Source organism: Corvus cornix, chromosome 18 (assembly GCF_000738735.6).
Source record: "Corvus cornix cornix isolate S_Up_H32 chromosome 18, ASM73873v5, whole genome shotgun sequence".
NCBI lineage: Eukaryota > Metazoa > Chordata > Aves > Passeriformes > Corvidae > Corvus > Corvus cornix.
The window spans coordinates 5,079,251-5,096,539 of NC_046347.1; the positions used below are offsets into that span (position 1 = coordinate 5,079,251).

Below are 17,289 nucleotides of genomic sequence, written 5' to 3' on the forward strand. Positions count from 1 at the left end.
TAACTGGACCATCTGCCCTTTTGTGGGAGTTCATCAAGAGCAGAGCTGTGACATGTGGCTTCACTCGCACCTCTGAGGACAATGAGGGGAAGAGGAGGGGCTGGAGAGTGAACCCATCTGTCACCCTGCTGTCTGACAAGGCAGCTCACAAACACATGGGATAAGTGCTGGCAAAATGAGCAGAGGAAATTTGTCTCCTCGAGCGTAGTAGGCTGTTGATCTGAAAGAACAGATTGAATAGTTTTTCTATCACCCTTTGGTTCTGGGAGTGTTTTTCCCCTGGTTTTTCAGCTGGATTTCCCTTTGATTTCTCTCAGACAAGATAGAAAGTGGGCTGTGTACGGCAAGCAGGACTGCCGGGAAATGAGCTGCCTTATCTCTGTGCCCTTCTCATGTCACCTCTCGGGCAGCCCTCGCAGCTCTCCAGGCTCCCTATCCCTGCATGAGTAGCTGTGCCCTTCCCTACTTTGCAATTCCCTTTATTCAGGCTCTGCCGTTGGTAACCAAGGCACTGAGACAGGAGATCCCATAATAAATACAAAGAGCAGAGAGACAAAGAGGTAAAGCTGAACACAAACCAGAATGTTGATGGACTCGCTGACTGAACAAAGCCAGCTCTGAAAAAGTTGGAAAAGGTATAGGATGTTTGGAGTAGGTCACACCAAGGTGCACAGACACTGTTTAGCTCCTGAAAGGCCTTGCCTTATCCTCTAGGTAGGGTGACACCTCTGAAGGCATTTGATCAATAGGTTTGCTTCTAAGAAGAGGCTTTTGTTCCTCTTGCCCTGTGCTTTGGGGTGATTTTGAGAAGCTGACAAAAGTTTTATGTTGGCTGTGTTCTTTGCTAGTTTGTTTCCTGTCTGTGCCTCTCTTCCCAGCCTCTCCATACACACACAGGCATCCTCATCCTTGTCTTCCCAAGGAGTATTTGTCACGCTTTTATGGATGTACATGGAAAGGGAAGGACCCCACAGTCAGTGTTTAAATATTTGGACAAGGAAGCCCCTTCAGGACAGGCAGGAGGAACATGAGGGAATGGAAACCATGAGCTTTTACAGGGTGGTGGGAAGGGGCACATGCTTCTGCTGGGACACTGGCTATATGGGAAACCCTGTCCCTGGTGTTGGGACCAGTCTCTCCAGTATGGCTTTCCACCTCACGCAGATGAGATCTACAGGGCTTCAAGCTGGGAAGGTGCCCATGTTGTGGTTGGTGTTGGACTGGTGTGTTGACTTCAGTGTGATGAGATCTGGGAAAGGTCTGCCCCACAAAACCCCTTTGGAGTGCTGCACCAGCTGGTGCTGGGGTGGCCTCCCTTCTTGGTTGGCCCACTTGCCCCTGTGGTTTTTAGCACATGGCTTGGCCACACTGGGCCAGATTGACTCACTTCAGATGAGAACAGACTCATTCAACCATAAACAGCTTTACTGTGTAAGCAAGATAATATCTTCAATACACTGCTCTCCAAGAGAGCCCCGATAGCTCAGTCTGTTTTCACTTCTCATACTTTCCTTACGGCTGGCACTAGAGGAAGAAACACCCACCCAGTCATTACCACCTCCTTTCCCAGAAAAGTGTGCCAGTTCTTTCCTTCTCTGCCTCATGGGAGAAAGGTAGCACAATAGCTTCCCTTGTCCCGAGGGCAAGTCTGGCTGGCACAGCACACATCCTCCTCGACCTTCGCTCCATCCGAGCCCTTCAGGGAGAGTACTGGCCAAAGAGCAAAGCAGCTCCATGAAAAACAGCAGGTGAAAATTCCTGGCAGTTAAAACGGGGCAAAGATTTTCGAGCCATAAAGCTTGAAAGCTCCACAGGTGTCTGGCTTTGTTGGTCAGGGAAACGCAGGCGGAAAATCCATGAGATACCCTCAGTCACGGTGTGGATGGGCTGGTTTTGACAGAGCCTGGAAGAAAATACAGAGACCATGTCCTGAGGTTTGTTCAATGACTCAGAAAGCAACGTGCTGCATCTGATGGTGTCAAAGGTGCTGCACACCTGACTGCTTTGATCGCCAGAGGTGAGCGAATGGCTGTGTGCTCTCTACAGGGTGTAGGTTGAAGTACTGGCTGTACTTAAATAGGCTGACAAGTGTGGTGTGGGTGCATTAGGTGCACCTGTAAGTGTGTGTGGCTTAGGACATCCTGTGCAGGTGACATGATTTTGCTTTGGAGCTGAGTAAGGGTGAAATTCTGTTCTGGGCATATCGTGGGTGGCTGGTGGCGTGAAACCGTAAGCGTGGTATAACAAATTCCTTTGGATTGTTTGATGTTTTTAGTTCTTTAAATTAAATCCATCGACAGTAACCAGTCCCTCCATGTCTGACAAAGTGTTGAACAATGCCTGCGTGGTCCCTGTGGAGCCTGGCACAGGCTGTCGGTGTAATCCCCGCTTTGAGCTGATCTCTGCTGTCTTTTCTCTACTTTATAATGAGCAGAGTTATTTCCTAACCTCCAACTGTTAAAGCCGCATATACAACACGCAGACATTTAATTTTCCCTCTTTTAACTTTGTGTAAAGCATTTGTTATTTTTGAGGAAGCTGCATAAGCAACTCTGCTTCCCCTGAGCTGCTTTTCCACAGCTTCTTGCTCCACAGAGCTCTGCACATTGTGATTTTTAGTCCTGTTTAAAACCCTCTGCCGGGGGTTCCCCAATGGCCATGCAGACTGTGAGGCACAAGAGCAACATGAAGAACTAGCACTGTGAAAATCTGCTCATTGGCATGAAAAGCCACAACGCTGGTGTCAGCAGCAGTAGTTTTGAGAATTCTTTGCAGTCCCTTGAAGCAGTGTGATTATTATGTGTCTGATTTTGCTTGAAATATTTAGGATTAGCATCAAAATGAGCCAGTTCTTGAAATGTTTTGGTTGCCAAACAGTACAGTGCATTGGAGGCAGACGGGGCCAGACTGAAAGGCCAAGCAACAGGGCTGGGTGAGACTTCTGTCCCCAGGATCTCTCTGCTGTGTGCTTCTAGGACATCAGCACAGCCAGCAAAGTCTGCAGACTACTTATAAAAAAAAAAAATATGGTATTGTGGTTCAAAGGTTCAAGTTTTGAATGAAGAAGCTCTATGTTGACAAGCTGCTTAGGAACCCTGGTCGGGCCAAGAGGTGAGGAATTGTTGGGCAATGTTGATAGAGGTTTTACTCTTCCAGGGTGAATATTCCCCCTGGAAATCCACTTGTTGTCCTTACTCTCTTTTCCATTCATCCTCTCTGGGGGCCCAGTGGTGGCAGAGTCCTCCTGTCCAGGATGAAAAGCAGCAGCACAGAACATCTCATAGGCTGGGAGCAGAGCAGGAGCAGAGCAGTGGAAGAGAGGCACCTGGACTTTTGGAGCTGGAAGTTTGTAGTCCACAGGCTTCTCTAAGACCTGCCTGCAGCTGCTGCTCCTCCATCAACTCACAGATCCAAAGGCTTTCTGCTGCCCTCCCTTCAGAGTGCCCTAGTGAACAGCTACAGTCACTGGCAGCGAGCGTGGGGAGAAGTCCTCCAGAAACTGAGTCTGCTGGGTGGATTCTGGCGCCAGCTTCAGGCACACACTGGCCTCTGTCATGCTGTTGTTGTTGGCAGAGCTGCTGTTGCGACAGGGCTCTTTGGCAGGGCGAATGGCCACCAGGAACTGGCGCTTGAAGGTCTCGCTGAGGGCAATGTAGAGGAAGGGGTTGAGGCAGCTGTTGGCGTAGCCCAAGCTAATGGCAAAGTTGTAGGCGTAAAAGAAGGCCATGGATGGGGTGTCGATGCCCAGGTGAACCAGCTGGAGGATGTAGAAGGGAGCCCAACAAATAAAGAAGGCAGAACAGATGGCGACTGCCATGCGGGTGACCTTCTTCGTACGCACCCGGAGACTCCTCTGGGGCAGCGGCACCACGGTGGTGGCCATGTGCTGGAGGATCTTAAAATAGACCACGCAGATGATGACCAAGGGCACAGCAAAGGCCAGCATGAACTGGTAGAGGGTGAACCAGTAGATGTCGGTCTCTGGGTTGGGCAGCAGGAGAGCACAGCGCACAGTCCCGTCCTCCAGGGGCATGAGGCCTGCGTACATCCACACGGGAATGATGGTCAGGAAGGACAGGAGCCACACCAGGCAGATGACGAGAGCCGCAACACACGGCGTCCGAACGTAGGTGGATTTGAGGGGGTGGACGGTGGCCAGGTAACGGTCCAGTGTCATCACTGTGAGGATGTTGGTGCTGGTGATCTGGCTGTTTGTGTCCAGGGCGGTGATGATGGTGCACAGGGGAGCTCCAAAGTACCACGAGCCGTTGCCTAAGAGCTGGTGGATGAGAAAGGGCATGCCCAAGAGGAAGAGGAGGTCCACGATGGAGAGGTTGAAGATGAAAATATCAGGCACGGTCTGTTTGCATCTCAGCTTCTTCTTCTTGACGATAGTGTAGATCACAATGAGGTTCCCCACGATGCCCAGGAAGCAGATGATGCTGAAGAGACTGGGCATGATCACGTTGGTGTGTGGTGCTGGCTTCTCTGCTACTGCCAAAACAAAGCAAGGCAGTGAGTGCAACCCAGAGATAACCTCTTTACAACTCTGTGTGCTTGTCCTGTCCTGCAGATGGACCCATCCCCATGAAAAACATAGCTTGGGATGATTTTTAATACCCTTTGTAGCACTTGGAGAGGCTGCACTGGGGATTTGGCACTTCCTTCTCTGCCTCAGTATATGCAGTACGCCACCCAAACCTAGCCATGTGTAGGCATCTTTCCTCAGCTCTCCTGATGTGCTTCTGTCCTGCTCTGCAGCTCCCCAGCCCTTTCTTGAAGGACTAACCTCTGGCTGGCATGTCTCTGTATTCACCAGCACCTGACAGAGTTGAGAGTAACTTTTATTCCATGGAGTGAAGTGTTTTTAGCTGTTTTTGAGGGGAGTGGGTGAGGCAGCTGGTGCTTCACACAGTGGAGAAGTAAAACCTTTCTGTGGGTGCCAAAATCTGGATAAAGTCAATGCTCAAGCTGCTGTCAGAAAGCTTCAGTTCATCTATTGGGTAGTTTATCTGTTGTATGGTATGAGACACTGAGTTCATTGACCATGCAGGCAGACAGCTCATGCTCATCTGTATCATGAGATCTAGGACTGTGCCCTGGCTGTCCCCCGTTCTCTTGTCAAGGTCAGGCCAGAGAACGTTCTCCTTTCCGTCTTCCTTCCCTGCCTCTCTCCCTTTCTCTAGTTTCTTTCCTACAAAGAAATCCAAGTGTGTGGCCAGACAGGGATTGGGAGTGTGTTTCAGAGGAGCCCTTCAACAGGGATTGTCCTAGGAGAAAAACAGCTTAAAGCTGCTCTCTTTGAGTTCTGGATGTGGGTGGATTTCCAAGGCAAAATTCTTGCCTGATAACACTTAGCTTATCCATGCCAATGCTTGACTGTCCCTCTTTGGGGTGGGAGGCCCAAACATAACCAAATTCACATTGGCCTTGTCCCTCACCTGGCTGTAAAATCACATTTTGAAGCCACAAGCTCTTGGGCATGGGAGGTGGTGTTGAAGTGATGGTGGCGCTCTCTGTTCTGCAGGGTTCCCGTGTGCTGGAGTCTAAAATAGCCCTTCTTAGCTGAGGCAAATCTCATTTCATCTCATTACTCCTCTCCTATGGGACCTGGCGGGGTTTTTTCTAGGAAAAGGTTTTGTGTGAGTTATTTATGTGGCTGTTACAAGGACTGTGTGTGACAGCCCTGCAGCCTAGGCTGCCTTTCACTGAATTGCAGATGATTCAATGTGCTGTTAATTGGAAACGCTTTCAGTCGCTGAGCAATTGGATCCCCTTAGCAGCAGAAGAGGGGAAGCCTCCTCCAACAGAACCTAGGGAAATCTTGAAAATGAGATTAAGTGAAATAACAGATACTTACAGGTGTGGTCTTTGCCAAAGCGGTGTCTGTGTGCTGAAGTGGTACTTGCTGACTTTGACCTCTCAAATTCTTGAGTACAAACTTCTCCACATTTACTTCGGTGTGACAGAGAAGCTTGATGGAGTTGGCAAGATAGCTGGGGCTACACTGCTGGCCTGTGGCTGGAAATGTGTGTGCTGTATTTCAGTGCTCTTAAAAGTGGGCCATGATGAGCTGCCACTGGCTCAGTCCTTCTGGCATTAGGAAGCAGCCAGCTTAGGCGTGAACAAGTCCAAGGCCAATGACAGAACACAGTAAAGCAGTTGCTGCACCATTTTATTGGGAAGCCTCTCTGCAGGTGTCAGAAAGCAGCCAGTGAGGCACAGGAGAACTGGCCGGGGTCTGAAGGTGGAAGTCAGGCTTAGCTGATGACATAGCCTTGTCCAGACCATGTGTGGGGGTTTAAGTGGTTCCTGTTCCTCCTGGTGACTCATTAATGCAAGGAAATGTCCCCTGTTATGATTTTTAGTAGAAAACCTACGGCCATCAGCACCCTGTTGAAACCTGACACTCTCGAGCATCCAACCTGTGCATCCCTTGAGCATCCAAACAGATCTCACACCTCCTCAATGCTGAAGGTGATGACTCTGGTCCTGCTGCTCTGCATGTAGCTGTATGAGTTCTGATCTCCTTTCTTTTAACCACAAACTTTATGAGTGTGGTGGGAAAGGACTGTTTGAGTGAAACACAAATGGCACATGGTTAGCTGGAAATTGGGACAAAATGTCTTTTTCCTGCCGTATAATCAATACAGTGCTCATGGTGACTCCGTAACATTTGGGATGAGCTTGGCTGGCCTCAAAGCAGGATGTGTGCATGGCCAGAGGCTTTGTGTGAGAGGTGGCCTGTGCAGTGCTGTGGCATCTGTCCTGCTGATGGTGTCTGTACAAGCAGGGCTTTCAAGAATTATCAGCTGCGCTAATTTGAAGCTGTAGTTCATGTGTGTTTTATAGGCTGGTGTCAGAAGAGCACAACTATCAAATACTCAAAAGTTCTCTCTGTTCTAAAGTCTCTTTCATCTTGAGACATCATTGAATCTGAATTTTCAGTGCTGCTTTTGTGCATATCCAAGTGAATATATTTTGTATTGAAGCAGCTACTTCAGGCATTGATTTGTCCTTGCTGTGGCTGCCCTGATAGCTTTTCTTAAAGTCCCAAAGTGGCTGCACGATGTGAACTGAATGAGGGCTGGGCTAATTTTTTTTTTCTCTAAGGTGGTTGTAGTTCTAAGCCATGCCCTGATACGTAAGAGACTTCATCTTCACTGCATTTCAGAAGGAAGTACCTAAGGCACATTTTTGGTTTCTAAAGGACTCTGCTGGTGCAGAGTCAAAGACCACGTATAAACCACCCTCTGCTGAAGAGTTTCACTAACTTTCACCACTGACAACTGGCCTGCCTGACCCTAAACTATCGATTTGAAAGCAGGGCAGCGTGGAGAAAACGGGAGACTGGCGAGGATCTCTGCATCCCTCTCCAGCCCTATCTCATCTTCGCTTCCCTCCCTGTCTAGCCGGGCTGGTTCCTCCCTTCCCAGCAGCCAGGACCTGCGGGCTGCTGGAGTTCTGCTGCCTGGCAGCCAACAGGTAGCGGCTGGCTCCGAGCCGCCGTGGCCAGCGGCGGGGCCGGGCTCTGTCCGAGCGCTGTGCGGTGCCCGAGAGGGTCCCGCACCCCGGGGGCCTCAGCCCGTCCCGCCCGGCGCTGTCCGCCCGCGGGTGCTGAAGGCGGCACGGCCAGGGTGGGGTGCGGGGGGTCCCCGCCTCAGCCCCCATCATCCCCCTCCTCCATCGCCCCCAGCCCCGCTGAGCGCCCGGCCCGCGCAGCGCCGCTCACCTGAGCCGTTCCGAGCCTCCGGCGCCGAGAAGTTGCGGGAAGAGTTGCCGGGGGCCATGGCAGCGAGTGCCGGCAGCAGGGACGGAAAAAGTTGGGCAAGTTGCCTCGGCGGCTCCGCGGTGGGATGGGATGGGCTGGGCCCCCGCGCTTTCCCGGCGGGATGCGGGAGGAAGGAGCGCTCCCGCAGCCGGCGAGCAGCGGCTGAGCCCCGGCTGCGCTCGGTTCCGCTGCCGCCCCGCCGAGCCCGGAGCAAGTTCTGACATCAAGAGCAGCTGACTCGGGCAGACACGCCGGGGGCGAGCATCCCTCGCCGCCGCCGGTGGGAGGGGATGGAGCGGGGCCGACGGGGGGCTGGGCAGTGCCCCTTCACATCGCAGCCCGAGGGGATGGCTGGATCTGCGCCCTCCCGGTCACAGCCAGCCTGCGCTCGCCGGCGTCGGGAGGAGTATCAGATTTTTGCCTTTTAGGTAGCTCTGATCTGCCTTCGGTGTGTATCTTTCTCTCTTTACAGACACATGCACTTTTCATCCCCGAGTCACAGGCACAGCCCCGGTGGGGCTGAGGAATGTAAAGGAAGCAAATTACCCACTGGAAACTGTTGCTTTGACACTCTGACCCCTCTAACTTCAATTCTAACCTGAGACACTTCACTTGCAATTAATTCTCTGCTGTTTTCTGCTGTTCTGCTTCTTGCCACAGCTCATTTGCTTCCTAGCTCCAGAAATTAGCTCTACTGCTAGCTCAGATTTTATTCATCTTCTATTTGCCTTAAAAATATTAAGCAAGGACTCCCTCGGGTTTTGAGAAGCTGTTTTACTCTTTTTCTTTGCCTTGCCAGAGCAGTAGCCTGTTCTTTTCTGTGGCTTTGAGCTGATGTGCTGATTTTGTTGTGGTCTTGGCCATTGTTTATACCTGAAATAGGTTCCTCCATTATGATTTGATAAATCACATGTTACCAAGGCAAACAGATCATTCTGTACCTCAGAGCACTTCCTGCACTGAAAAGACATGATATCATGTCAGAAGACTGTGAGAAATCTGGCAGCAACAGGCAGGGTTTTCTCTGTGGCAGAGCACAGTGTAGGGGACTTGATTTGCTTTATAAAAACTGCATATGTCTGTCTGGAAATCTCCCTCGCTTCTGTCTCTTTCTCTCTGTAGTTGCAAAGGCTGGCATCAACTGTAGGAGGCATTTTTTGGAGCTTCATAAGTCTGTAGGAATCAATCTGTACCAGTAAAAAGGAGGCCCAGCACACACAGAGCAGCGATTCCCAGCATGGGCTGTCAGCCAGATTTGGCAGCAGCATTTTCAGTATGGGCCATTTTTGTGTAACCCAAAGGAGTTCATCATTATTAGGTTGTCCTCTAGTGGACCAGCAGCAGACAGAAACCTGGAGCACATTTTGCCCTGGCATCACAGCTCTTAGAAACCAGACACGGGCTGAGGCCAATCTGTCTGCTCTGCTGTAAGGTTTTTGCTGAGTCTCTGGAGTTGCCTCAGTCAGTGATTTGCCCAGGAGTTTTTTTCCGTGGCAGGTATCTGCGGTATCTAAGTTTTGAACATGTACAGCTTGTGAAAAAGTGGTGTTTCCCAGCTAATATTTTCTTTAAAAACTCTTTCCTTTACATCTTGGGTGAAAGTTAGTGTTCGTCTGTCTGGGGTTACTGCTGCAAAGCAAGCAGTGGTTTGCATGCAGGTGATGGAGTGTTGTGTACAGGGTGCTGTCCTCTGCAGAGACTGCCTTCAGGTAATTTAGCTTTATCCAGGCTTGAAGTATGGATTAGGAGTGTTTGCATGGGAAACTGGTAGGCAGATGCTATTCCAAACATTTTCCCTGCATAGCAAGCTCCTACTCACTTTCCCTGGAGAGGAACGAGCTATCTTATAGCTTTCAACGAAAGAATCTGACATTTAAATGTAGCAGTTGTTCCAAAGCACAACTTTATTTTTAATTTTCGATCTCAACCATTGCTGTTCACTTAGAAACGCCTCACACGAGGAAGCTGTAATTCCTTCTTCTCAGCTGTAGAGGCATAAAACCCCACAGCAGCTCTGCCCCTGATGCACACGTGTCACAGCCGACATGACAAAGCCATGCTCAGCATCTGAGATTTCCCTCACCACCACAGCTGTGTCACTGTTTCATTACTGGGCTTTTATACTCAGACTTTGACAAGATTTGGTTTTCCCTTTTTTTGCTCTGTCAATAATCTGTGGAAGTTCTTGCCCTGGGGAGGGACTGGTTGTACAGAGTTTTGCCGAGTCGAAGGGATAGAGAGAAGGGAGGAATATTAACTGCAGCAACTGGTGATGCGCAGCCTGTCTGTGCACAGAGCTCGCCGTCGGCAGCGGGAGCAGGCACAGTAATCGGCTCATTATCTGGCTGAACGCTTGAAGACAGCAGCTCTCTGAAGGACTGGTTCTGTGAGTGTTCATCTGCTGGAAACTGCAGCGGGGATGAGCTCTCAAGGGACCGTGGGATATAGCCAATGAGTTGTACTAACCCACTGCATGTAATTACAAGGAAGATGGAGGCACTAACCCCTTGAAAACACCCCTTAAAAGAGAGATATAGTAATTAACGTTTAGGCAGGGAACTGCCATCTCGACAGCCTAATGATGTAGATAAAAGTGAGGAAATGAAGCTCAGCCCTTGAACATAAAAGAAAGAAAAATTTCTTCTTCCTACAAACTTGGCATCGCCACTACACTTAGACCATCCTGTCTGCAGCGTCGCTCTTATGAAGAAAGATAGTAATCATCCAAAGCTGCTGCTAGGCAAATTCTGCAACCAGGGAATGAATCTGGCTGGTCTAAAAGTGGTTTAACCCTGAAAGGCTCTTGCATTTCAGTAATGAGTTATATTTCCTGTGCCTGTCCCAGCTGGAGATCCTGACTTACGCAACACAAGTGGAACCACAGCATCCCGTGGGGCAGAGAGCAGCGCCAGCTTCTGTTACCGTGCTACTGAAACCATTTCCCCAGCTGGTTTCACCAAATAATTTCTCATTAAATGGAGACTTTCTCATTTGCTAAATATTTATTTAGCACCTGGCTGCTGCTCTGATTCGCACTCTGGAGAGAAGGGCCTTCGCTAAGAGCCAAGTTGCAAATCCTCCCCGCGACCTCACTGCTCTCCTTGCTCTCGACTCCAGACATACAGAATGGGCCTCTGCATTTTTATTGCTTAGCTCTTTGTCTGTGATTATATTGATCAAGGAGCCTAATGGGTGAAGTTTTGTCCTTGTAGTGGCTTTAGGGATAGGGATGATCTCACTCAGGATGTGTTAGACATGGTGCATCAACCCCCCATACTGGCTGAGTGCTGTCTTTGACAGCTGCATGTCAGTCTCCCTTCTTTACAGCAAGAGTGGTAAAGTAGCTTCCAACTGCTGTCCCATTTTACCTCCCTTAATTCTGGAAAGCAGGTCTTTGCCACATTACGTTTTCCTTCCCAGTAGATGAGAAGTGATAGCAAACTTAAATAATTTCCCTAAAGCCACATGCTGAGCTTGAGGTCAGAAATTGACAGCAATTCTCTCTACAACAGCCCTGGCTTAGGCAGCACCTTATCCATCTTCCTGCAATGTCTATCTCAGCACAACTTTTGTATCTTCACAGAGGGATGTGTACTGAATGTGATGATCTGATTGAAAGAAAAACCTTAACACAGAAAACTCAAAATGGCTGGAGGAGGAGGTTTGTGAAGGCAGCTTGGTGGTGACTCAGGTGCTGCTGTCATTGATCCAGGTGTGCACAGCTGTATGTATGGTCTAGTTGGTTGGAAAGAAGCTGATGTTGTGTTGGTGCCTGACGTGATTTAGGTCAGTGCTACTGTGTGATCCAGTTCTGCCCTGAGCTGGTATTAATGAGCAAGGAGCCTGAGCCATGAGCAAACTCCTGATTTCCCAACTCCCAGGCTCTGCTTTCTCTTAGACATGAGCATCTCTAACGAAAGCAGCAGGTGAATTCCCTTTCTCAGCTGCTCCATAGCCACATGTGGCTTTACAGGAATGCTTCAGCTAAATGGTCATCTAAGCTCTCCTGTTATCTGTGCTGGGTTTCTAATTAATTAGCACGAAGTGGGCATTTATCTGAAACCAGATGATGACCTCCTCTCTCCCCACAGGTTCCTGCCCTTGAAATGACAGGTCCAAGCTGCCTGGCTCATTCCAGTCTCACGCTGCTAATTTGAGGTTTTAGCCCTCAGCCTCTGCCCATCCCACTGCTCTCAGTGAGCCAAAGGCCAGGGCAGCACCTTCTGTGGTTTCGTTTTCATTGCTAAAGGTTAGAGGATCCCAGAGACAAAGGCACAGCCAAAAATAACAAGGGGCTAAGCAGGATTTGCCCTGTGAGGGGCTGGTGGGCTCCAGGGCCAGGTCAGCTGATGTGCTGAGGTCAGGGATGTGGATGTGTGCTTGGTACAACGGGGACATCCCCTTGTCGGGGATAACAAGCTGCCAGCACATCTTGACGTTGGACAGGAACAGCCAGGAGCCCTCAGGGAGACAAATCCTGCCTCAGGGTTAGTATTTGTTGTTAGTCACTGATTCCCTTTTACAAGAACAGGCATTAGCACAAGGAGGAGGCAGCCATAACCTGAATTCCTCGTGAGTCTGAACTGGGGGGGAAAAAGTTTTGGCTCGGATCTGTGGCTTGTGGATAACTGTTCATGGAGCTCAAGAGGAGGCAGAGCAGGAGGATTGATGTGGGGGGTTGATGACCAAGAGTAGGTGTCTGCCCAACCCAAAATGAGTGCTATGCCATCCTTCTTTTCAATGAGAATTAGCAGGTTGTTAAGCTTGGAAATGGAAATTACAGATCCAAGATGAAGCAAAAGGGAAAATCCTGAGAGGTTCAAGTCAGGGAAACAAGATAAACTCCATTCGGTGTCTGGAAAGAGCTGTCACATGAAATTGCAAATCCAAGTGTAAGGATTTATGACAGCTAATAAAAAAGTGGTGTTTTATAACCAGAGACTGCAATCCTGCTGCCTGGTTCTGAGAAGGAGCAGGGGTGGGAAGAAAGCAGTAATAGTTGATTTTTGAGCTGTGGTGCATTGAATCTACGTGAAGTCCAGTAAAACATTTGATGCATCATGTTACAGGAAATTTTTAGTTTGCAGAAGATGTGGACAAGCACAAAACCTGTAAAATGAATAGGGAATAAAATCCCAAGTGAGACCAAAGCCTTGTGTTGAGGGGGCTGTTAGCAGTGGTAGCATGGGATGGGAAACCCTCCTGACATGGTGAGCTCTGCTCACCTCAGCAACTGGGTCGCTGGAGCAGCCAGATGTTCCTTTCCTCTCTGCTTCCCCCCAGGAAAACCAACCACATGTTCCCTTTGCCACTGCTGGGCTCGGAGGCATCTGCTGGGCTCGGAGGCAGTTGCTCAGGGCAGTGGAAGAGGTGGGAACCTTTTAAAATGATAATGAAAAAGTAAAATGATGCACATTTATGAAAACAATAATTGGTAAAGCACTTTGCCTCTTGGGCTGTTGAACACTGAGAGCAGAGGTGGATGCTCGAGCAACAGCAGCCAGCATTTGTTATCAGCTGGGAGTTCATTAGTTGGAAAGATGGGAGAGGAGCAAGATGTGGGTTCAGTGTGAGCTCCCTGTTTAACGTGGCTCAGAAAAAGGTAAATGCAATTCTCAGAGGGACCTGCTGTGATGTTTCCCTGGCAGGAGTTACTGTTGTTGTGTAAACCAGGGGCGAGGCTTCCTCTGGAAACCTGTGTGGGTTCTTCATCTTTCATGTCCAGATCTACATAGAAGGTTGAGCTGCAGAAACACCGAGTGAGTCAGGATAGAGTTAGGGCACAGGGAGGTGACCAGGGTGATGCTGGGGATGAACAGACCTGGTACCACGTTCAGTTTTGCAGGTCAAGCTCACAGAAAAAATATTTTCTCCAATGGTGCTTTCTTTCAGAAACAGTGCAGGTTCCAGGAGAAGGGTTAACCAAGCAGAAGCTGTCCATTTTGCTGGTTGCCTTAAAATATTTGGAGGGAGTTCATCTGGATAAAAATCAGCCCCAAATGTTATTTTTGATTGACTCAGTTCCTGGAGGGTTTTGCGGCAGTGGAGGATGCGGATACATCACTGCGACGCTTTCTAAATGTCCCAGTTTGCCACTGGGCGTCTTTCTCTCCTCTCCCCCCCTGATTTTTCCTGCTGTGTGAGAAGGGTTGTTGGTCTAGAAGGCAACAGAGATATTTCTACTGCCTCCTGCTCTGGGTTATTCCTCTGTGCAAAAGGCCCCTTCCCACATCTTGAGCCACCACAGCCCCGTGGTTCAGCGCATTCAGATCGTCTTTCCACTGGCACTGTGCACAGTGGCCTTCTGATGCCTGGGGTTTTTTCCTCTGTTCCTTATTTTCCAGACTTGGGTGACAGTCAGTGCCTTTGTAAAGCCATTTTAAATGTGCTGAGTTTTGTATAAGACCGTGTGTGTGTGTACGAATCTGGGCTGCTGAGGTTGCAGCTGGGGGTGTCAGCAGACCCAAGCAGCCAGACCTATCTCTAGGTCCAGGATTTATTCCCATCAGAAAAACATAGTTAATTAAAGCCTTCTTCTGAAAGGAATTTCTTAGCCACACTAGAGGGATAACAAAGTGAAAGCCGTGTCCTTAATCCTGCCCTTTCATCTCCTAGAAATTCCTTCCTCTCCTGTCTCTTTCTCTGTGTCCTGATTGTTAAAAGAAATGAGAAATAATTTCCACTTGGAAAAAACCCAAGACAACAAAACTCCAGCCCAGCTGATCACAGCAGAAGCCAAGGAGACGGAGCTGAAAAGAGGGAGCTGTTAATGAAGCATCAGCAGCGAGCCAGGGGCAGGAGCTGGAGCCCATCCAGATGGCACCACTAATTCCCTGCATCCACTTTACACGCGTGTCCTCCCGGGAAGAGCTCGGCCGAGCGGCCGCTCTGCGCAGCGCTGGTCAGCTGCAGCCTCGCCCCCAGCCCCAGGGGGGGATTTGCCTGGATTATTCCAGGCCTCCAAATCAGCTCATCCGAATTCCCTCTATGGATAGGGAATGACATCTTCCCTGCTGACCCATCGAGGGAAAATGGAGCCCCAGACTCTGGTTTTCAGTATTGCATTCCTGCATGGATGCATCAGCACTCCAATTGCTGCTCTCCTTCCAATCATCCCTGTTAGCATGGCTGGGAAGGGCCAGGAGGAAGGGAGAGAGGGAGCAATGGGAGTGAAGGGATCAATAGGAACGGAGAGCAGAGCTGGCAGCGTGGGGAGCAGAGGTGCAGCAGCATGGCCCCGATGGCAGAGCGTGCTGTGGCTGTGCCGGCACTGCCCCGTCTGCTCCCAAGCTCCCAGAGCTTCCCCCATCCCCAGGCAACCCGGATATTCGTGTTTCCTGGCCTGGCAGATAAGGCGGCCTCGCCATTAATCAGGAGGCCTGGAGAATGGGATCAACGCGAGGCAGGCATGCTGCAGAGTTAATCTCCTTTACTCCCCGATGATGGATGGAGCTCATTGCAGACATTAATCAAGTCTGTGAGTGTGCACCAGGCAAAATGGATTAGACACTGTGCTGTTGGCAGAGGCACGTCCCGAGTCCCTGGGCAATCCTGGAGGAAGCCCGATGTGGTGGCAGTGCCAGTCGGGGCTGCAGCACAGCAGTGAGGTGCGGGTGACAGAGATTACAGCTGCCAGAGCCCCAGGAGTGCCTAGGTGTGTCCCCAGTTCTGCTCCACAGGCACTGGCTGTGCCTCTCCAGGGGCTCAGGGCTGTGAGGAGGGTTCTGGTCACAGGTGGATTGTGCTCATCCATGGAGCTGCTCTTCTGAACAACCTGCAGAAGGTCCTGGGATGGTTTCAGGGACATCCAAACATCTCCAGTTATGCAGCCCCCAGATCTGCCTGTTAGCCAGAGGAGATCCAGCTGCCTGTGAAGGGAAGCTCTGGTGGGAATGGAGAAGGAGCATCAGGCAGCAGAAACCACCTGTGAGGCTCAGGAAACTGTGGGAAAGGGCTGTCCTGGATAAGCAGGAATAGGACCCACTGTCACATCCCAGCCCCGGCCATGGCTCTGCAGAATCCCTTGTGAAAGGCTCTCTTCTGGTGCGAGATCCTGTTCCAGCTCTGACCTGTGCTGCTTTGGACATCACTTTGGACATCACGGATTCGAGGAGTGGCGTCTTGGAAGCAAAGCACGATGTTTTCAGGCAACATGAGAAAAACGTTCTTCATCTGCTTCAGACTGGTGTTGGAAGGACCAGCAGTGAGAACAACCCCAAATCCTCATCTTCCAAAGGGGGAGAAGTTCAGGCCCAAGGAAGCAGAGGGCAATGCCCTGGAAAGTTATGGACTGTTCCATTGCACAAATGTCACACCGCAGGGAGCAGGATATGGATTTCCAGCACAGCCACCCTGCAGCACCTGCTTCCCCCTCAGAAATGAGCAGCTCGGGGTATTCCCGGCGGGCAGCCCCGAGCCCCGATCCGTTGGAGCGATGCCGGTGGCCCACGCGCTCCCTGCTGCACGGCAGCTGGAGGTTGCAATATCCACTGACAGCCAACGAGTTGTGGTTTTCTGATGATTAATGACCCCTCCTTCCTCATGGGAGCCATTCAGCCTCCACGCAGCTGGATGATAACGGAGCCAGGGCGAAATTTGGGTGTTTCCAGAGAATAAGGCCCAGCGCAGGGAGTGCAGTGCTGCAGTTGCGCGTTGGGTTATTCCCCCCACGTCAGTCCTGGAAGGGGGCTCAGTTTCTGCAGGTAAATGTGCCTGACCTTCATTTCCAGGATGGATGCAAGTGGATGGGTGGAATCCAAGAGGTTTGTTAACAGACATTTTCTTTCCTCCCTCTGCCTTAAGTGCAAAGCCCAACTGACATCAAAGCAACAGAAAGTCTAATCCCGTTTTGAATCAGTGCAAGCACACGCAGCGAATGTTAAACAGGGAATCCGGCTGCAAAAAAGGGGAGGATTATCTTTAATTTCCTGAGTGAGGGACTAAGCAAGGGAGAAGGAGAGCAAAGAAAGGCACAAGACCAGAAAGAAGTGACTGTCAGCACAGGGAGGCTCAAGGAGGAGGAAGAGGAGGAAGGCAGGACAAGGAGGACAGTGCAAGCAGCAGCTCACGTGTGCCTGGAGAGGTGAGTCCGGCAGGAGCCAGGAACTGGCACGTGGGAAGGAGCCCCATGCCAGCACCTGCCCAAGTTCCCACAGGGATTCAGCATTTGGGTTTGCTGTGCCAGGGCAGGGGCTGGTGCAGGCTGCAGCTCCTGGCTTGCACGTGTTCGAGCCAGGCCTGTGGAGCTGCTTTTCAAGGGAGCTCGGAGCTGGACTGCCGCGGAATGATGTAGCGAAGGGTTGGTTACCTGATTACTTTTGGGGAGGAAACTATTTGTTGGAAAAGATACTACCTGAGCAGAGCTTCCTAGATCACCAAGCCCTGCTACCTGTCTGAGAGCTGACTCTGGGTGGGTTTCTGTAGCTCTTTGCCACCAGCAAGTCCCACCAGGTCTGCTAAGGGCAGTCACTGCTGCATTTCATACTAAGGCTGATGTTCAGCTTCACAGGGCATGAGTT

At 50.4% G+C, this 17,289-nt stretch overlaps 1 protein-coding gene across 2 annotated transcripts; it reads right to left on the reverse strand.

Annotated features, from left to right (window-relative positions):
* Positions 1 to 1,407: 1,407 nt before the first annotated feature.
* On the reverse strand, positions 1,408 to 7,974 carry LOC104694380 (melanin-concentrating hormone receptor 1). Of its 2 annotated transcripts, none has more exons than XM_039562006.1 (2): positions 7,733 to 7,974; positions 1,408 to 4,491 (listed from the first exon to the last, which is right to left on the reverse strand). In XM_039562006.1, the coding sequence occupies exons 1-2, from the start codon at positions 7,788 to 7,790 to the stop codon at positions 3,446 to 3,448; spliced, it is 1,104 nt and encodes a 367-aa protein (XP_039417940.1). In that variant the 5' UTR covers positions 7,791 to 7,974; the 3' UTR covers positions 1,408 to 3,445. The 2 variants fall into 2 exon arrangements, with proteins under 2 accessions (XP_039417940.1, XP_039417939.1); XM_039562005.1 differs by having other exon boundaries at positions 1,408 to 4,494.
* Positions 7,975 to 17,289: the final 9,315 nt, after the last annotated feature.